At 53.4% G+C, this 21,202-nt stretch overlaps 1 protein-coding gene across 1 annotated transcript in view; it reads right to left on the minus strand.

The window, feature by feature from the left end:
• CCDC6 (coiled-coil domain containing 6) overlaps positions 1-21,202 on the minus strand; it is an 81,628-nt gene that overhangs the window by 13,578 nt on the left and 46,848 nt on the right. The window contains exons 3-7 of the mRNA XM_043981652.1: positions 19,655-19,783; positions 11,819-11,922; positions 9,595-9,755; positions 4,362-4,518; positions 2,356-2,456 (exon numbers count right to left, since the gene is read on the minus strand). Coding sequence (XP_043837587.1) covers positions 2,356-2,456; positions 4,362-4,518; positions 9,595-9,755; positions 11,819-11,922; positions 19,655-19,783 — 652 coding nt within the window. The remainder of the gene's footprint in view (positions 1-2,355; positions 2,457-4,361; positions 4,519-9,594; positions 9,756-11,818; positions 11,923-19,654; positions 19,784-21,202) is intronic.

A 21,202-nucleotide genomic window follows, 5' to 3' on the forward strand; every position in this document is an offset into this window, starting at 1 on the left:
GCTAATCTCCCCTAAGCAAGCCACAGAGAGGAATGGTAACAGGAAGGGCACCTGAGGCAGTGCTCAGGAATGAAAAGGAAATAACAGCGCCAACGGGCTGCCTCCAATCTCAGGAATCTCATCCTTCAGGCTGTGAAGCAGGACTTCAGAAAAGCCTTTCACCACTCACAGAAGAGATGAAAACGCCAGGCCTCAGGGGACCAAAGGGAGGGGCCCAAGTCAGGCAACAGCGGGAACCTTGGGAGGACAGCAGCCTTGGAACTCGGTGCCCGCTCCCCCCCACAGGCACTCCATCCGCCCGAGGAAGTCTGCAGGCAATCTGCAGGTGGCCAGGGCCGAACTGACCCCACAAGCCCCGAACAAAGCCGGACTCTGTGCCAGGCACCATCCATGCACGGCCCCAAGAGGTCTCTGCCCTCAAAGAGCTTCTGATCCATGGGTATAACAACATGACACATCAGGAAAGGCCCCCCCAGGCCAGGGCTCAGCCTTGATGATGTCACGGACCCCTTCTCAGAAGGGGATTTCTAAATGCATGAAAGAAAATACACAGGATGACAAAGGACACCGATCATAATGAAGTACAGTTATCCAAACACTGAACACAGCACCACCAAGGTCACAGCCCCCAAGGTCAAAAGGCCAGGCCCTGGCAGAGGAGCTGGGCCTTGGAGAAGCCGGTCTCTGTAAGCAGCAGAGGGGATGGGCATGAGGCATTTCAGGGAGGGCCTGGATGAGGGGGAGCCCAATTCAGGAGCGGCTGGAAGGGCTCCCTCTGTAAAGGGAAGTCCCCCATGCAAGGCCACGAGTGGCAGTCCAGCGCACTGCAGCAGCCCGCTATCTGTCCCCCAGGCTTCCAGGGAAGCAGCCACACATTGCGGGCAGCCTGCGTGCCAGCCTCCCTGCAGACTCTGCTCCGGCAGTGGGCTCTGCCTCAGTCTGAAGGGCCCACCCCACCTCCTCTGGCACAGGGGACAGGTGGGCACACGGCTGCTGTGGCATCGGCCGCTTCACACACTCTCCAGAAGGTTGGATAAACAGCGTAAAGGAGGAACTACTTGAACATAGTTTTTATTGAATGACACCATCTCAGAGTTGCCTGGCAGCTAGTGAGTAAATGCTTAGAAAGCGCCGACCGACTGCTTGACCACACAAAGCTCTGCTCTCGATTCACAGCCACCTTTTCCGTTGCCTTCCAAAGCCTTGGGGACTCGTTTGTAGGAGGGTGGGGGAGGGAGAAGATTTCTTAGGAGACCCGGGAACTCTGGAAGATGTTCAGAGAAACCAATTCACAAAATCTTTAGGACCGGACACAACCTTCGAAGCCTTCTGGTTTGGCCTGAAGAGTCCGGGTAGGTTGGCTTTCTGTCCCCCGGCCAGTTTACTGAGAGCAAGGACAGGCAGCCCCCGTCCAGCTGTGATCCATTTTTCCAGGTGAGAAGCAGACACACCCTCTGCTTTCTTACCAGGGGCCGCCATCTCGGCATTAGCAGACCGTGCCTAGCTGTTCTACTGCCGGTGAGCTCAGAACTTCCCCACTTCAATCCTTCCCTGCAGCAGAGCTGGAAAACCCAAAGACTGGACTCCAAGTGACCAGAGCCCCATGGGTGGATTCTGAGCCACTGCACACTGTGGTGGGAAGGTCCCTGGCCTTGGAGTCAGGACCTCAAGTATGCATTCCAGCTCTGCCACTCAACTGGCCATGTGACCTTGGCCAAGTCACCCGCTATCTCGGACCTCAGTTTCATCATCTGTAAAGTGGGGAGGGCAATCCCTGCAGATGTCACACAGCGCTTGGAAGGCTCAATGGAGAAAATAAATGTGACCCGACTGGCAAACGTCAGCACGTAAGAGAAGTGTGAGTCAGGGTGCCCTAAGGGAAAACTCAGACTTGGGAGGCTGGTGAGGACACCCTGGTCCACAGTGCCAGGCACCACCACCACTGCAGATCCTCACCTAGTACTAAGGAGGCTGACGGTACTGAGAACAGCAGGGTTTTCCAAGCTCTGTAGAGACTATTGTTCACTGGGGAATCCAAATGATGCTGTGAGGTGGATGCTGTTACCATCCCCACTTAACAACTGAGGAGCCAAGGTTCACAGAGGTGCCCTAACTGTCCCCGAATGCAGCAGGCATGGAATTGAAACCGAGGGTGTCCCAAGTCCCAGCCTGCCACTCTCTCTATTCCTCCTCCCCCCATAACCTCCTTAGCTCACAATGCAGCACAAGGGGCTGCCTCGACAGGTTATTCCTGTCTATCTACCTCCTGTTTTTTCTTAGAAGAGATCCAAAACAGCGGTGGCTACCAGGCTTATCAGATGTGAGACGGTGTGGTGGCAGAAGGGAGACATTTACCCGGTGAGATGGGCCTGCTTGAACTGGGAGAAGGCGTGTAAGGGATTGGGCTGGACACAGTGCGAGGTCTTAATCCTTGGGCAGACATCTCGTTAAAATACCTGAAAGAAAACCAAAGAAGGTGGTCAGAGGGGCCATCTCCTACCTGGTATCTCACAATCCCTTAAAAGAAGTCCCACAAGGAAACCAGAGATGTGGAGATGAGATCCCACTGTTGGAGAACCGGATCACATGGATAAGAGACACCTGGACATCCCCATCGCTGATCACTCAGCCACACACCTGCCCAACTCTTCTAGCAGAGCTTGCTCCAGGAGAACCAAAGGATGTTCTCACCAGCCAAGGTGCCTTATAAAATTCAGACCAGACAATAGGAAAATTTATTTTTAAATTGCCATGACACCTTAGTATACTTCCTGCCTTCCCTCTGACAGCAGAGGAGAACCTGATTTCAGTGGCCCCAATGTCAACCATGTTATCATTAAAAAACAAAACAAAACAACAAAACACTGGAAATTTACGGCATCAAATCTATGCGAGAGGAAATCAGTGAATGAGGAACACAGAGGAGAAACAGTATGATGACGCCTGAAGTGGCCCTCGGGCACACTGGGGAGTTTGTGCCAGGGCTGTTCGGTGCTGTGGGGCAATGGGATCTGAGACCACCGGATCTGGGGGAAGGTGATTCACCTTCACTCGGGGAAGCCAGGGGTGCTCGGGCCACTTGGGGATGCCAGGTCCTGGCCTATTTCCATACCACTGATCCATGTAAACTTCTTGAGGAAAGGGACGGTCCTCCCCAATGCCTGGGGCAGAGTCTGGCAAACAGCAGGCACTGAATAGCAAATGCTTGTGCTCAGTCCAGCACTAAGTTCACGTCAAGACTGAAGGCAGCTTTAGACTCCTTCAGGTAACACAGCTCAGGGAGGCCCAGGCCACTGATTCGGAAGGCCCTGGTGCATCAGGCAGTCCCTCTGGTTTGTCTAAGCCGCCAGCAAAGCTTGTTTGCAGAAGCCAGATCAATGGGCCCATGGAAGCCATGTGTGTCTCAAGACAGCGTCAGCAGCAACCTGCTCACTTGGCTTCAATGCCACAAGGAGGGCAGAGGCCGGCCAACAGTCCTTCTGGTCTCCTGTTTCCAGACGGCCTGTGGCCCAAGTCTCACTGGAGAGTCTCGCCCGCACCGGCCACCCCGTGCTGGTGGGGCAGGGGAGGGGGCGTGTTTGTTTTTCCTGATCCCCTCCTGTATCTGATGAGTCTGCTTTCCCTCCATCGCCTCAGAGACAGTGGGGCCGTCCCCCATTGGACAAAGGTTCTTGTGAGGAGGCTGTGCCTGGGTCTGCCGTGCCCAGCACCAGCACTCGGTGAACACGTCCTGCCTGCCTGCCTGCCCTTTGCTGGAGGCATCAGACACGGTCCCCTGCGGCCCCTGTGCCCTTGGGGTCTGAGCTCTCAGGCCAGCACTGGCCACTTAAGGCCACTTGGAGTTAACAATAGCTCACACCTCCGCAGCAGCTAGGTGGCGCCACAGTGCCTGGAGCACCAGGACTGGCAGCAGGAGGACTCCTGGGTTCAAATCTGGCCACAGATGCTACTAGATGAAAGTATCCACGGAGGAGACCGGGCATGGATGGACAGGCTTGGGAGGAACCCCTGAGCCAGGAGAGGGCCCTGCACCCTCACCCTGCTCTTTACCTCCTGCATTTCTACACACACACACACACACACACACACACACACACACACAGTGTCCCCTGGGTTGCCTCCTGGAGGAAGGTGCTTTTATCCAGCTGTGGGGGTGTCAGGGGCAGGGGTGGGATGGGGGGGGTGAGAAGGGCCCAAAGGAGACAGAGCCATTTCTGGCACCCTCCCTCACCTGCTCTTCTCTGGAGGGGAGGGGAGGGGAGCCCCCCAGCCCCCAGTCCAGTCCCTGCTCTGGTCTGCCCTAGCTCCCCAAGGCACCCAGAGCGGAGGGGAAGCTTGGGGCTCCTACACAAACCTCCTACCTTTCGTCGTCCATTTCCAAGCTGGACTCGCTCTCCGAGAGCTGCCGACAAAGGGCCTCTCTCCGCTCCATTTCTCGCTGGAGTTTTCTCTGAAGCCTCAGGTTTTCTTCGCGCATGTGACGCTCCTCCTCCAAATACTGGGCCATCTTCTCTGAGTCTGGAATGTCAGAGTTTGCCATCAAGCCCGCGCGGGACTGTGGGTAGGGAACACTACATACACTGTGAGACTTGATGTGATAACTGGGGGAGGGGGACGGGGGCTAAATGATTTCTTTTCCTTGTCTTAGTTTTAAGGCAAGGTTTTCTTAACCTTTTGTCTGCCGGATGCTTTAAATGTATTACACACAGGGTTGCAAAGGAAACCAGTTATGCTGGAACGTGGTCATCGACTTGCTTTTTAAGTTTACAAGCCCCAGGTTAAGAGCCCGGTTTGAAGGGAGAACCCTCTGGGGGAGGGGGAAGAGGAGGAAGATAGATTAGGAAATAAAGGCAAAGGAAAAACAGAAAATATGCACTTAGAAAAGTCAGGAGGCAAAATGTTTGGGGTGACTAATGAGAATCACAAAGTCACTTGAAGTGACCACAGTGTCTCCAGATGCTGGGAGGCCAGGGGCTCCGAGAGCAGCATGCCCAGGCCCAGCTGGCTGCCTCACTGAGCCAGGTGCCCTGGGCATGCTGCAGCATCCCCATACAATACCCCCATAAAATCCAAGTGATGAGAAGAAGCCAATGGCAGAGCAGAGGCCAGGCCTTCAGCCTCAGGCAGAAATAGCCGCCACTCTCTGGGGCACCTGCCTTGGTGCCTTTACAGTAACGTTCACTAGAGACCAGAAAAGGGGGCATCTCTGTCACGGCCGCCCTCTGGGAGCTGCAAACCTACACCAAAAAGAGCCCACGAAATGGGTCTACCACAGTGGAGGGCACCTCCCTGCCCCCAGTCCCTGAGGCTCCCACAACCCTGGAGTCATCCTGGGCTCCTACCCCCACCTGCTCTAAGCTGCTGCCAAGGCCTGTCAATTTCACCTGTGGAGCATCTCTTGTTGATTTCACCTTGGTACCACCTCTGCATCAATTTCACCTGTGCAGCATCTCTTGTCGATTTCCCCTCTGCAGCATCTCTAGCCACACCCCCTCCTCTCTCCTCTGACACCCCTCCTGGGTCCCCTCACCTGCCCCTGGACTATTGCAATAGCCTGCTGGTGGGCCTGCCTCCCTCTAGGCTCTCCCCACCCCATTCTGTGACTAGTGATTTTCCAAAAGCTCGAGTCTGGTCACGTCACACTCCTCCTCAGAAAGCTGCAGTGTCTCCCTATAACCCCAAGAGAAAATGCAGAATGCTCTGCTTGGCACCCCTCCTCCCACCTGACTCCCCAGCACACTGATCCAGAGGCACCGCCCCAGCTGTTCCTCACACAAGACCCTCCATCACTCAGCTCCAGGCATTCTCCCTGGCTGCCCTTCCCCCCCACACCCCCATGGGCATGCTCTCCCTCCCCCACTCCAGCTACTGACTGACCTCCCCCGGCTTTAGTCCCTACAGGAAGCCTTCCCCAACCCCTCCTAATGCCTCCCTGAGGTGCCCTACTTATCCTGTAGGGGGCTTATTTGTTTACTTGTCTCCCCCATGAGACTGTAAGCTCCAGGAGGGCAGGAGCTTGTCCCTTTTTGTATCCCGCCTCCCCTAGCTTAAGACAGTGCCTGGTACATCACTGCCTGTCACGTCTCATCTCATCTGATCCTTCCAACTGTGGTCCATTAGCGCAGAGCAGGGTCTGGTGGCCTGGGGAAGCCTGCATACAACTGAACCTCCCTGGGCCCATTTGCAATCTACCAAGGGGGGGGGGGGGAGAGAAAGCAGCTTCCTGGCCTTACAGGCCCTTCCAGCTCTCTCTCTGTCCCCTTCCTATGAACCTCTGGAGCCCTCTAGAAAGGGGGGGGGGGGAGATAATTAGCTGGCCTTCGAGGTCTCTTCCAGGTCTAACTCGATGATCCAACGACTTAACCTGTTTGTCTCAGTTTCCTCATCTGTGAAGTGGGGGCCAACAGTGTGGGCCTCTGCTGAGAAGATCCAGAACTTTCCAGCTAACTTTCCTGCCCGGGAAGGGCGGGGGCCGCACTCAGGCATGCTCCCTTCTAAGGGAGCCAAGGGGCTCTCCAAGAGAGGCTGCCCACAGCGCCATGGACTGCTTCTTGTTATAGAAGGGGAAGAAATCAAGCCTGGTTCCCCCCACCACTGGCCAGACTCACGGGCAGGGGAAAGACAGGGCCAAAACAGGGCTCAGAGTCCCGAAGGGGCCTTCTCAAAGTCTGTCCCAATGCCACGGCTGTGGCGCTAAGGGCCGGGGGGAGGGGGGTAATCAGGCAGGAGCCCTGTGGCCTGGGTGCTTATCCCCTGTGCAGCCTTGGGGAACTCCCCTGTCCTCCCTGAGCCTGTTCATCCTCTGTAAAACAAGGGGCTTGGGCCCTTCCAGCACCCCATAACCGGGATCTCCTCGAGGGCAGGGGTGTGTGTTCATCTTTCTTTGGACTGCCGGGGCTTAGCACAATGTGTGGCACACAGTAAGTGCTTAATGAATGTCTAGAGACACATTCTTATAAGAAATGTTCTTTTTCTTTTCTGCTTTTTCAGTGGGTGGGGCTAGGAGAAAAAGAAAATGGATTTCTGGTCATTTTTCAAAAGGAGATAGGTGGAAGGGTGAAGCAGATAGGAAATGTTATCTGAACTTAAATGGGGTTAGCACAGTGCTGGTTTAATTGCCTGACGGTGTTCCAAGACACTTCTCATGAACTGGGAGTAATATGTAATTATAAATAATGTTTTAAAAAGCCATCAATAAAACGGAAAGCAAAAGAAAACTGGAAAACAAAGAAAAGCTCATGTAATCGCTCTCTTACTGTACTGATAAATTAACATTTCCCCAAACCTCATTACTAGAAACTTATCATATTCCTTGTGAAAAAGCTTTCGTTCCCCCCACCCTTTGGCACCATGTTTTCTTCTTCTTTTTTGGCAGGGCAATGGGGGTTAAGTGACTTGCCCAGGGTCACACAGCTAGTAAGTGTTAAGTGTCTGAGGCTGGATTTGAACTCAGGTCCTCCTGACTCCAGGGCTGGTGCTCTATCCACTGCGCCACCTAGCTGCCCCACCACCCATGTCTTCTTAAAAGGAAGTCAGCAAGTGCAGTTTTCGAAAAACTCAACAAAGTTGTTTTGTCAATTGATATATGAAACACTTAAACAAAGACTCAGGCGGAGATCTGCTGATACAATCTCAAGAGGCAAAGAAATTAGTTTAGTTGGTGGAGTATTTCTTATCTATTTTCTATAAAGGGGGCAATTAGTTAATACATTGATAGATTAAAAGTAAATAACTAAATCTGATAGCACCAGTGATGTATATCCCAGAAAAATCATGCCCTTGCACGGTCTGAGGCTGTGGGGGGCAGGTGGCCCAACCTCTCCCTAAGCCATAGTTTCTTCACCTGTAAAATGGGAGTAATGATTCCTACACTAAGTATCTAACCTCACAAGGCTGCCATGAGTCACTGGAGTGGTGATTTACTGGGTAGGGGTACCTTTCAAGTGTCAAGTACAGGGGGCTGGCAGGGACTCAAAGCCCTTCTCCCTAGGGAGACCAAAATGAGGCAGAAGAGCCACCCAGGGAGTCACAATTCCGTGCTCTAACACAAACATTTAAGAAGCTCTTGCTGTGGACAGAGTATTATTTGGCGCTGGCAGGATACAAAAACATCTTTCAGGCTGTGAGGTCCCTACCCTCAAGGGGCTTACGGTCAAACAAGAGCACAGCACCACCGTGAGTTTGCACAATACTCCTTACTATGAGCCCTGGACAGGGACACAACACAGACCTACCTGAGGATGAGGAGGAAGGGCAATACTAGCATGGGGAGGGGGTGATAACAGGGAGACTCCAAAGACTTTGGAGAAGAAGAGGCACACGATACAACCGGCTCTCTACATGAGGATGGTTATCCTGGAAAAAATATGAAGGGCTGGTGGGAGCAAGGGATGAGAAGAGGTGGTGAGACCTGCTAGGAGGCGCCTGCCACAGCCCAGGCGGGAGACTCAGGGGCCTGGAGGGGAGTGGGGCAAACAGCTGGCTGCTCCCGGGACTTTATCGCTCCCGCATCTGTCCCAGGAAGGACAAGGCAGGCTCTGTTTATAGGAAACTGCTGGCAAGTGGCCATTGTTTTTGAAAGCTGAGAGGAACGTAAGCAGGCCAGACACAGCTCTCATTAAAAAGAAATATGTTTGGGGAAGAGTGAGAATGTGTGTGTGGTGGGGTGGGCAATGGCCCAGAGTGACAAAGGAAGCACTGGCAAAGGAAAAGGGGAAGGGGGAGGCCTGCTCAGAGTAAAGGGGAGCAGAAAGTCACAAGCTTTCAGAAAAAAACAAAAGAATTTTCACAATAGGGGTCCTGGTTGGGGAGGGCTGGGGACCTGAGGCATCTGGTTCTTTGCGTAGATGAGAGGCAAGTGGGGCCACCTTCTTCTGACCTGACAGAAGGAGCCTGGGCGACCTCAGGGATGGGACATTTGCCCCAAGAGGACCTAGGTGACAATCCCAGGGTCCCAAAGGCCCCAAGTACAGGGAGAAGGGGAGAAAGCACACACACAGGAGGAGGGGAGGAAGCTGGAGCCCCCAAACCCCTACCTGAGGCCCTGGCTCTTCACCAGAGCCACGGAAGCAACTCCTGCCTTGGCCTCACCAGATTCTCCTCCTATTTGCGGGCAGAGGATGCATGCCCCCCCCCCCACTCCCCAGGGAATATCTGCTGGGCAGCAGGCCCACACCAGCCATCCTCCTTTATCTCCCTCTTGCTTCTGCCCCGACCTCCCGGCTTCATCACCTGACGATGCCCCCTTCCGTGTTGTCCTCCGCCCCCCCGCCCCCCCACCCCCCCCGCCGGAGCATCAGCTCCTCAAGGGCTCGTGTTTTCGCCCCCACCTTAGGACTGTGTGGGGTAGACAGGAAGCACATAATAAATGCTGGCTGCCTGTTGGCGGCATTCACAGCACTGACAGAGAATTGTAACAAGCAGCCTTCCCCTCGCTCTTTGGTCTGTCCAGCCTTTCCCTCCACCCCTCCTCCCCACAGCCGGGGACTGGCCACACCTCTGGAATCACAGAGGGGGAGGGGGGTGAGCTGCCCTATGGGAGGGGCCCGTCATGGGTCCGAGGGGTCGCATAAAGGCGGGAGTCAAGGTGCTTACGCTGTAGCTGTGCTGCTCGCAGCTGCTTCTTGAGTCTCTCCACTTCGTTCTTTAAAAACCGGATGTGCCGCATCATGTTTTCTGGAGAGTCGATCTCCATGGAGATGTCCCGAGGGGACGGTGGAGCAGAGACGGGCTGGTCCAGCTTCTCCTGCAAGATGCTTCACGGGAAAGAAAAGCCACGTGTGAAGGCGCAGACGCCACCAGGAGAGGGCACCACCGCAATCCTGCAGCAGCCGCTCGTCCAGGGAGCGGAAAGAGCTCGTCCTAGGTCATCTCCCAGCCACCCCAGGTCCCACCTTATAGCAAGACAAAGGACTGAGCACCCCTCGGTCAGCTCCTCCAGGCCTGGAAAGGGGCCTTCCTTACCAAGGAGCTGGATTCAACCCTCACTAATGCCAGGGGCCCCTACGACTCTGCTCTGGGCTTCCTCCTCTTCCTTTCTCTACTCGGTCATGTGGCAAACTTATCCAAGCTCACAAGCCCAGTGAACCCTCTGTGGGCTCCCAGATCTGTGTCCAGTACCAGCCCAGCTCGGAGCTCCAAACTGGCATCTCCACCCCCACCAGACGTTTTACAGTGGATGGTACATGAGCACATCAAACTCCAAACACCCCAAAGGAACCTGTCATCTTCACCAAAACCCCGCTCCCCCTCAAACGGTGCCATGATCCTCAGTCCCTGGGTTTGCACCCCAGTATGTGCATGTGTGAGTGTGTGTCTTAGTGTATCTGTTTGTGAGACCGTGAGTATGTGTGTGTATCTGTATCTCTGTGTGTGTCCGTGCGTCTGTGTCTGTGTGTGAGTGTGTCTGTGTGTGTGCATATCTGTCTTGTGCGCACGTGCTTGGCCTCCTCTCCACAGCTCAGTTCTAAGGGCTCCTCTCACCCCTATCCATTGTTCCCCCTGCTGCCAAAGCTGTGCTGGGGCAGCTCCAGCCAGGGCCCTCCCGCGGCCTTTCTACCTCTGCCGTCAGGCGCCAACCCTGCCCTGGCCCTGCAGACTCTTCCTCTGGGTCCGTTCTTCCTCCTCCCCACACTCCAGGGTCCAGCCAACGTGGCCCACTTGCCATTTCTCACCTCCCATCTCACCCCAGCCCCAGGCCCCCTGCAGGCCTCTCTGCCCCCTCGCACACAGCAACTGTGAATACATGCTGGTGGCCTGGCGGACTGAGGAGGGGGCATCCCGATTCCCACCCATGGCTCTGTCTTCTCCCCGGATGTTCTCTGCATCTCCTCGCACTGGCCCATTTCCTCACGACAGACCCAAGTTCTGGGGGAGCCAGAGTCATTCTGTTCTCGCCTCTGTCCTGCCAAGGCCTAGTGCAGAAGGTGCTTCCACAGTGTTCACTGACTGCTCCTGCCTTCTCTCAGCGCCCACCATGGATGACCTTGGAGTCAGAGTCAAGATCCGCCTGATGCCACCTCTTTCACTCAGGTGGCATGAGGACAACAGTGTGTGGCAGAAGACAGCTCAGGGCTGGGAGGCAGTGACCCCAGTCCCAGCGTTGCCCACATTAGGGGGCTTGGCTGAGTCGTTCCAGTCTCAGTCGTCTCACCTTTAAAATGGGTACAGTAAGTCCTGTCCTCCCGGTAGCTAAACAGTAGGAGAAATGGAGACTATACCAAAGGTGAGGCTTGGCTCCCTGTGCCCGTATGGGCGGGCACATTTCTGCCTGGGAGGCACTGAAAATCTTGGGCAGGGGAATGATACAGTCCAGGCAAATCCTTCAGAAAGATCCTTCACTCACTATGTGGAAGACGGTTTTAGGGGGAGACACCTCAAGCAGAGAGGCCAAGGGGGGGCCGTGGGCTATGAGGTATGACCGCAGGGAGGCGCTGCCCTGACACACTGGCAAGACCCGGCCATGGCTGGTATGGGGCGAGTTCAGGGGCTGATGGGAGAGGGAGGAGCTGAAGGGGGTGGAGGCGGGGAACCCGGGAAACCCAAGAGATGCCAGCACCTCAAAAGACCAGCCCTGCATGGAAGAGGGGCGCTCTTCTGGAAAGGCAGAGTGATGGTACAGAAATGGGGCCCAGAAGAGACAGGAAGGAGAGGCAGAGATTTGGGAGTGTGGGAGGACTTGAATCCAGGCCACTCTGACTCCAAGGTCATGCCCACACGAGACTGATTGCCATAGACGTGATCATTCCAGCCAGGAGAGCCTAGTCTGCCCAGAGCCCACCTGCCGGCCCACCCGCATCCCCTGAAAGACCAAACCCACCGTTTTTCAGCCTCCAGTTTGTCCATCCTCTTCCAGAGACGATTGACCAGTGCCTCCTGCTCTTGCTCCAACGTGTTTTCAAGGTCGATCTTCTCACGTCGTAGCTGAAGGAAGAGGGAGACGCAGGAATGAGGACTGTGGAACCCGGGGGTATTAACTGGGCTCGGGCTCCAACACACCCAGCTGCCTTGCCTGCGAGGAGGCGGCCGGAAAGGGCCGGCCGCCCGCTTTCTGACCAGATGAGCTCCTTACTCTTCACTTACTCCTGACGGGTACCTACTGACCACCCGAAATAGGAATCACCCTCATCCGTTCCGGTCTCACCTTAGGGACTCAGGGACACTGGCGTTCCGCTGGCTGGGCTGCGGTCACTGCCAAGGTCTAGGCTCTCTCACCTCTCACTCTCACCATGTGTCCCACCAAAAAGGCCGGAACTCGGCCTGCTCCGGCCCATCGGTCAGAGCCTCGCTGGGGCTATGGCTGGCGCAGTGAGTGGACGGAGGGCTGGGCCCAGGGGCAGAAAGACCTGGGGGTTCAAGGCCTGCCTCTGACACAGACACGCCACAAGACCATGAAGGATCCTTCGGCTTCCCAGCTCTCTGCATCAGTTTCCTCATCTGTAAAGTGTCAACAGCAGCATTGGCTCTGACACAGGCCGGCTGGGGGCCCCAGGCAACGGCGACACAGTCAGTGACATGCGAGTGGCGCACATGCTCCTGCAGAGGGCATGTCCGCCCTGGGAGCTGCCCCCTACGAGGAGAAAATCACAAACACAGACGGGGGAGAGACACTGAAGAGCGAGGCGATGCCTATTTCAGGCTGATAACCACAATGATGCCAGCGGGCACCGTGAGAGGGCCTGAGGTCTGCAAAAGGAAGCAGGGGCCGCTCTCTACATTTTACAGATGAGGGGACTGTAGGCCAAGAGGGGGCTAGGACTCGTCTAGCATCACGCAGCTACTGAGGATCAGGGGCAGGATTGGAACTCAGGGCTTTGTGCCTCCACCTTAGGCTCTCCATGGCCAGCTGACCCATCCTCTGAGCTGCTATCAGTGGTTGCCAAGGAAGACCTCCCTGCAGATGGACGAGTGTTCTCGACAGTCGGGTTCCAGCTGAAGGTGACAAGGCCAGGTGAGGGGCGATCTCGCTCCTTCACACTTCTCTTCTCCCAGCTCCCTCCCAGCCCAGCCACACCACGCCAACGTGGCTTCCATAACCCAGCAGTGGTAAGGGCAGAAGCAGCATATTAAGAGTAAGCCCAACACACGCACGCACGCATGCACGCACACACACGCGCGCGCACGCACACACACACACACACACACACACACACACACACACCATTCCTGAGGTTGTGTCCTTCGACTAGGTCCATGCACAGTCTTTGGGGGAGGGGGAGTCTGCCCACAGAACCCCAGCTGAAGAACTAAAACCCAGGATGCCCAAAGAACAGCATGGAGACGCTCGGTGGCTGCACCCGGGCTGGGCTCCCACTGGACCAGTGCACTATGACTGGCATGCAAGCAAGGGTATAATAGGAGACACCAACTGAACAAGGCAGGTGAACAGATGGCTGACCGAACACTGGACTGGTCTTCATTAAATGGGAAGCACTAGAAGACCTCCGGATGCTGGGTCCCTGGGATGGATAGGCTGGACTAAGGGACTCAGCATGACTGTGAGACATGGGAGCTGAGCTCCAATCCCTGGTCAGCCTCTGACCTTCTCCAGGCCTCAGTTTGTTAATTTACAAAACAAGAAGCTAGGATGCCATGACCGTGAAGGTCACTTCCAGCTATGACTCCAGGAAGGAGGCCGTGTCCCCACTGCTATCACAGATCACTGAACCATGAAGGTTTACGGGGTTGTGGGCAATTAGAATCATTCCCATTAAAACAGTAGGCATCGGGGCAGCTAGGTGGTGCAGTGGATAGAGCACCAGCCCTGGAGTCAGGAGGACCTGAGTTCAAATCCGACCTCAGTCACTTAACCCCACTTGCCTCATCAAAAAAAAAAGGCATCAAGGGCAGCATCAAGGACGAAAGAAGCCAGAGAAAGGTGAGGTAGCCATGGAGAGCCGCCAAGAAGGGAAAGGTCACCCTCCCACCCTACAAGCCTTAACTACGGGGTCAGTTAGGGCCAGTTGGGAGGAATTCCAGGGTGAGTGTGCCCAGGTGATGAACCTTGGGCCTTCTCAGGACCAGTCTGGGGGTGGGGTAGGGGAGAGCTGAGGAGGAGAGAGGTATAGCAGAAAGAATACTGGATTAACAGACACAGGACCTGGGTTCAAGTGCCCATCTCAATGCTACAAAAGCCCTTGCTCTGTCAGGCACAGCGCTAGATGAAGGGCACACAAAGACAAAACCAAGTGTGGTACATGCTTCTATGTGAAGTCCACCCTGATCCCCTCAGCTTCTAGTGTCCCCAATAAACGACTTCTGTTTACTGTGTATGTTATATAAAGACTTATGTATGATGTATCAGCATGTGTGTATGTAAGTGCATGCATATGGATGCATGTAGTGTGTACATGGACATGCATGTGTTTATAATGCAAATACTGATGTCTACACATATGCCTCTGCATGTATACTGTGTAAACACGTGTGTATGTACATGCACGTGTTTGCTTTGATGCAGGAATACGTGTGTGCTGCATGTGTGTACATACATGTGTTTGTGTTTTGGTGTTACATGACACATAAGTACATGGGATATATAGGTTTGTGTGTATGCATGCATATGTACACAGAACCACATTTATGAGTATATGTATGTGCATGTGTGCACCGTGATGTGTGTGTGTGTGTGTGTGTGTGGATATAGGATATGTATAAATGTGTGTATGTGCTATCTCTACGCATGTATCTCTAAGCTGTGGGTGTGTGCATGTGTATATATCTACATCTATCCCATCAGAACCTAAGTTCGCTATTTTGCTTTCATCTGTGCATCTCTAGAATCCAGTATAATACCTAGCACATAGTAGGTGCTTAATACCCTAGACAGGTCACTGTTGTTCAGTCATTTCAGTCGTGTCTGACCCCACCATTGGGGGCTTTCTTGGAAGAAACACTGCAGGACTTTGGCTTCTCCAGCTCATTTTCTAGATGAGGAAATCGAGGTAAACACGGTGAAGTGACTTGGCCAGGGTCTCAGAGCTAGTGAGTGTCTGAGTCTTCCTGACTCTAGGCCTAGACAAGTCACTCGGCCTCCCAAGAGCAGACCTCAAAGACTGAACACCAAGGACCCTTCCAGGGCCCCCTCAAGGTTTCCAAGACTCTTTCCCTTTTCAACACCTGTTCTAAGTGATTCTTCTAATAGGTGAAGACTCTCTTGGTCTTCTGTGCCTACTCCGAGCAGACAGCAGCCGTTCACACCCTGCCGTAGTGAGATGCTGGGGAGACAAAAGCATACACCTCCCTGGGCCACCCACTGATGATTCTCTCTGAGGGTAGCCAGGCAGGGCCTGTCCTGGTGGTACCCCTGGAGCTTATTCTGCCTGAACACCTCCTCCAGGCACTCCAGGTCACCCATGAGAAACACCGAGGCCAGGCCAGAGGACACCAGAGAGCCATGTGATCACCATGCTGACCCTGTGGAGCCACGAAACCCAAAGAAAACGGCAGCTCTCTTCAGCGCAATGTCCCATATTGTACTCTGAAAGCAAAAAGGGGGTCTGAGAAGTTTCAGAAAGAAACAGAATCACACGGGATGAAAGAGTTCGTAGTCTCTAGTTAATGGGCAGTCCATTAGCCATAACACCCCCCACATGGCTCACCCTGACCTCCCCACAGGCCATTCAGATCGGATTTTTGAGATGGGGACCAAAGGAGGTCAGGTGACTGAATGAACAGTACAAACACGAGAGAAAACAGCTGCATCCAACACAGTCCGTCCTCTTTCTTCCCCCTTTCACTCACTCTCCCCCTTCTCTCTCTGTCTCTGTCTCTGTCACACACACTCACACTCTCTCTCTTTATCCCTTTATGTTTGTGCCTCTCATTCTCAGCAGGGTAGCCTGAGGCACATTATGTAACTTCTCTGTCTCTAAATCATCTCATTTCTGAGATGAAGGTCTGGAGACTCGCTGCCCGGGCTTGCTAGGAAGCAGGGCCCATGTGGCATTAGGGGATGCCAGCTCCAATCCTGCCGTTGCCACTGACTAGCTGGGCAGCCCCTGGCAAGCCCCGGGAGACATCTTGTGATCTCTGGTCCAATTCTCTTATTTGGGGAAGGGACAGAGTCAGACCCAGGGAGCTGAAGTGACCGCCCAAGGCCACACAGGGAGCAGCGTCAGCGCCCAGGCCCAAACCCTGTGCTCTTTCTCCTAAGCTGGGCTCTTTCCAGTGCCCCCAGCTCATGTGACAGCTGACTGCAATCTGCCTTGATGGAAGGAGTTTTTCTCCTCCAAGTACCTGAAAAAGTACCTTTCTTTGCTGTATTCAGACGCCCACCACAAGCAGTCAACAAGCATTTATGAAGTGCTTACTCTGGATGTGCCCGTCACCCCCAGTGTGGGTGACCTCTCACCCACAGCTACAATCCCCGAGGGAAGGTACCAGCAATGGAGGCTCCTTAGGAAAGGCCTGCTGAAGCCCCCCTCTCTACATGGATCAGAGGATATCTCATAAAGTGCCGTGGACACACACGTGGCTCTTATTATTCCTGGTGTGGCAAGGGCCGGCAGGAAGCTGCATCCTCCTGGGTCCCTGGCAGCTGCCTGACCAGGGCCAGCTCCAAGCCTCTGCTGGCATCTGTTCAGGTAATCTGCGGAATTCAGCTGACCCAGGGCATTTCTCCTCCTACGTGGGCAGGGATCTGACCCCTGACTCTGGGAGCTTAAGGGGGAAAAAAAAAAAATCAAACTCCAATTATGCTCTAGGTCTGTTAAGACAAGACATGGGGGAACAGAGGCTGTTGTCCCTCACCCCCCCACACCCCAGGGTGTGCTCCTGGGGTTCAGAGCTGGGCAGACTGGCAGCCACGCCCTGTGACAACAAGTGTGGACACAGCTCCATGGATGATGGACCCAAATACTCAGGCATCCACTGACGTCCCCACTGAAAATGCCAAGGATGCAATCTAAAAGGAAGTCATGCCCACGACAGACACTTTCCATCTCTAAACTGTCCCTGAGCTGTGACATCAGTTCCTCACGTAAAAGAGAGATCGCAGGCACTGCCAGAAATAGCATCCAACAAATGTAGTTGATCTGCAGTGGAGTCAGCAGAGAGCCAGCCTCGGAAGCAGGAAGCAGGAAGATTTGAGTCCTGCCTAGACGAGACCCTGGGTAAGTCACTGAACTTCTCAGGACCCCCAAGAAGCTAAGAGTCCATGGCCAATCTGCTCTGCGCCCGTGATCATTTGGGAAAGATGCCAAGGGACAAAACCTCCTTGAATGGAATTAAGCTTGGATCTTCTTCAACCAATCCAACATCATTTTCTAAGCCCCTACTATGCGCAGGGGATACAAAGAAAAGCAAGAAACAGTCCCCGCTCAAGGAGCTCAGAGGCCCACGGGGAGATGACGTGCAAACAACTACTCACCCACGTGTCTCTGCATGCGTGTGCGTGAATGGGCATCGCACTGTACTGTGAGAAGTTGTTATGAATCATCAGTATCTTGGGGGACCCAGAGAACCCTCCTTCCTTCTTAGTCCTCTCTTCCCTCCACTCAAAGTTTCATCTCGGCTGGGTCAAGCCCAACCCAACCCCCAGCTAACAAAGGAGACAGATTCTTGGTCTAGATAAGATAAGGAGACTTGGCCTGCAAGAACCAGTTCTAGGGGTAACCACCGTGCTGCCATTAGCCTGGGTGTGGGTCCCTACACTTCTCCCCATAGCATCTTTACATGAGTCACACATTCTCCCAACTTCATTTGAACATAACCCACCTCCTCATCATGCCAACCAGTTAGATTTGACCGCTGTTTGATAGACCTTCCACGGCAGGAAAGGTATATGAGCCAGATCTGACCACGAGGAAGGGTCTTTGGTCTGAGGGAGATGGCCATAGGCCCCATTTTGTTAATAACCCGTTGGCCATATTAATAAAATGATTAAATCACCCCACAGTCATGTCTCTACTATTTTTAATGGTCACAATAAGCACCCATGTAGGCCCTAGACAAACCAAGGCAACGGAAACATTTCATTATCTTCCTTTGCAGAAAAGGAAGGCATTCAGCCCTCTGCTTTCAGGACAATACAGATCTGAAGGAGCACCATGGGCCTGCCTCACACTCTGACTCTGTGACCTTGGACAAGTCATTTAACCCCCGCCAGTTATCTCCACTTGATGCGGTCTGTTGTGGACACTCACCGGCACATCCCCTCTTAGAGTGTGAAAGGAGAGGATTCCCCTCTGAATTCTTGGTCCAGTTCCCTTTGCCCAACACCACCGACCACGCTGCCTCAACCCTGAATTCTCAAGTCATTGCATAAAAACGAGGCAGAGCGTACGGAACACACCGGGAGCTGGACAGCCTGGGAGGGTCCAGGACAGCAACAACCTCCCCCCCCCCCCCCCCCCGCCCCAAATTGGGAGAGGCTGGTTAGTAAATCCTCAACTTTGCTGTTTTGTCCCCAGCAGAATCCGTGGATTCCCAGCTGCTGTAACTAAGGACTGAAGGGGTCGAGCATATCTGCAATCAGGATCCAGAGGAGCAGGCCTCCACTGGAAGAAGCTCAGCCCTTGTTACTCTAGACGCACACCTGTAATGCTGCCCCAACACGGTCCCAACAAGGCAGTGGGGCACGGTGCCCAAGGCTCCAGAGACCTGGGTTCAAATCCTGGCCAGGGCGGCCTCGGGCGCCCTAAGCACCAACTGTGTGCTAGGAGATAGGCAGGCAGATCAGTGGTCTGGCAGACCTGTGGTCTGGCCTTGGGGGAAAGCTGAGGCACCATCCCCACCTGGTGGCCATGGGAGGAACCCAAGCGCAGTGGTCCAGACCCCCAGGAGCTTCCTCTCCATGAGGAGCCTGTGTGACACAGGGACTCTGGGCTCTGAGCTTCACACAGGCGGCTTCACTTGACCCCTGAACAACTCTGGGAAGAAGGGGCTATCATTATGCCCATTTTACTGAGGAGGAAACTGAGGCAGAGGAAAGCCAAGCAACTTGCTCAGGGGTCACACAGCCAGTCCAGGTCAGAGGTAGAACTTGAATCCTGGATCTTCCTGACCCTGCTCTCTATCCCTGCACTAAACAGACTCTTTTTTATTGGTATTAGTCACTATTAAGATTTATTATAACTCCGGCCACAGACACTTGACACTTCCTAGCTGGGTGACCCTGGGCAAGTCACTTAACCCTCATTGCCCTGCAAAACAAAAAACAAACCAAAAAAAGATTAATTATAACAACTAAAGTGACCATTCATAGCAGAGTTTTTAAAACTCAACACACACACACACACACACACACACACACACACACACACACACACACAAAACCTAAAAAAACCCCTCAATACACATCAGATGCCCACGACGTGCTCCAAATTTTAAATTCACATAAAACAGTGTAACGAGCTGGCCCCGAGTGCTTTACATCACTTGGTGAAGAGCAGGTTCTCATTCTAAGGGGGTGATATTTTGTGGGGAACATAAAACTTGCTACTCTACCAAAAACTGGTCCTCCACTTACTGTTTCAAATGGGACCCGCTTTGGCCTTCCTCAGCCTAAGTGGGCATGAGTGATGCCAGCCTCCTTCCCACAGCTGTGCTATCGTCCAACGGCCCCGACACGCTGTCACTGCTCAGAGACTGGGGGCCCTGCAGAGCCAGGGGGAGGCCCGAGAGCAGACAGCGACACCAGCGGGGGACGGCATACCTGCTCCAGCGTCAGCTGCTTTGAGATGGTGTCGTTCTCCAGTTTCTTGATCTTCTTCATCAGTTTATTGACTTGAAATTCCTGCTCCTGTTCTAGGTGCTGCTCCAGTTCTGCCTTCTCGTGCTGCAGCTGGACAAGGGAGAAGCAAACAGATGCAGGTGTGAAATCCAAGGGGCCCAGGAGCCTGAGAACAACCCCCCACCCTCACCCCACCCCCTCCACAAATGCAACCACTCGCCTCCACTCCTGCGCTGCACAGCCAGTCTCCAAACTCAGCCCCCAACCTATCCCCCCCTTTTTAAAGTTCCTACTTTATTTATTTTTTAATTTATGGAATAAAACCACCATTTCTATAACATCATATAAAAATGATGGCCCTTGAAACTGCAAATATATTTATGTATAAAGTTATCATGTAAATTTATTGTTTTTTCTTTCCCTCCCCACCCCCTGCCTCCCTAGAGCTGGCTACCATTAGACACAAACAGGTGTGTGTCTGTGTGTATATAATGTGTACACATACATACACATATATGTAGAATTATTCTATACAAACATCTATTTATCATTTCTTTCTCCGTATGCAGATAGTGTCTCTTTTCATATGTCCTTTATAGTTAATTCAGATATTTATAATAGTCAAAATGACTTAGTCATTCAAAGTCATTCTTTGTTTTTTGTTTTTTTGGGGTTTTTGTAGGGCAATGAGGGTTAAGTGACTTGCCCAGGATCACACAGCTAGTGTCAAGTGTCTGAGGCCGGATTTGAACTCGGGTCTTCCTGAATCCAGGGCCGGTGCTTTATCCACTGCGCCACCCAGCTACCCTTCAAAGTCATTCTTGGTTTGTTTTTTTTTTTTAGTGAGGCAATTGGGGTTAAGTGACTTTGCCCAGGGTCACACAGCTAGTAAGTGTTAAGTATCTGAGGCCGTATTTGAACTCAGGTCCTCCTGACTACAGGGCCAGTGCTCTATCTACTGTGCCACCTAGCTGCCCCACGTACTCTATATATTTTACCAACCTATCAATCACTTTAGATCCATACCTTAAGGCAAGTAAATCCTCAACACAACACAAATTATTGCTAAACTCAAAATCCCTTCTAAAAAGCCAATCCAATCATTCTGGTTAATTCTCACCGTAATAATAGAAACCACATTTCTACAGCGCTACGAGGATCAGAACTGCGCACCACAGGACCTGAGGAGGCCCAGAACGATGATTTCAGTAAATAAGCATGAATCGAGCCCACGGGGGCTGCTCTTGCCTCAACATCCATTATTTGTCCAGTGAAGCCCCCAGATGACAGGATTCTGGTAGCAGCTCATCCCAAGGACGAGGAGGGATGCCTGGTGGTGGCATACAGCAGAGCGGGATGAAGAAGGGAAATCTGACGAGAAAGGACCACGGGCAGCACTCAAGAGAGAACTGGTGGGCATGGTGGGTCGCCCTCCCAATGCAAGGCCAGAATGTGGACAAGTGGAACGACTTGCCCAGAGCCTAGAAGCCACTGTGGGTCACAGGGAAGGCTTGCACCCAGGTCTTCCTA

Source organism: Dromiciops gliroides, chromosome 2 (genome assembly GCF_019393635.1).
Source record: "Dromiciops gliroides isolate mDroGli1 chromosome 2, mDroGli1.pri, whole genome shotgun sequence".
Classification (NCBI taxonomy): Eukaryota; Metazoa; Chordata; class Mammalia; order Microbiotheria; family Microbiotheriidae; genus Dromiciops; species Dromiciops gliroides.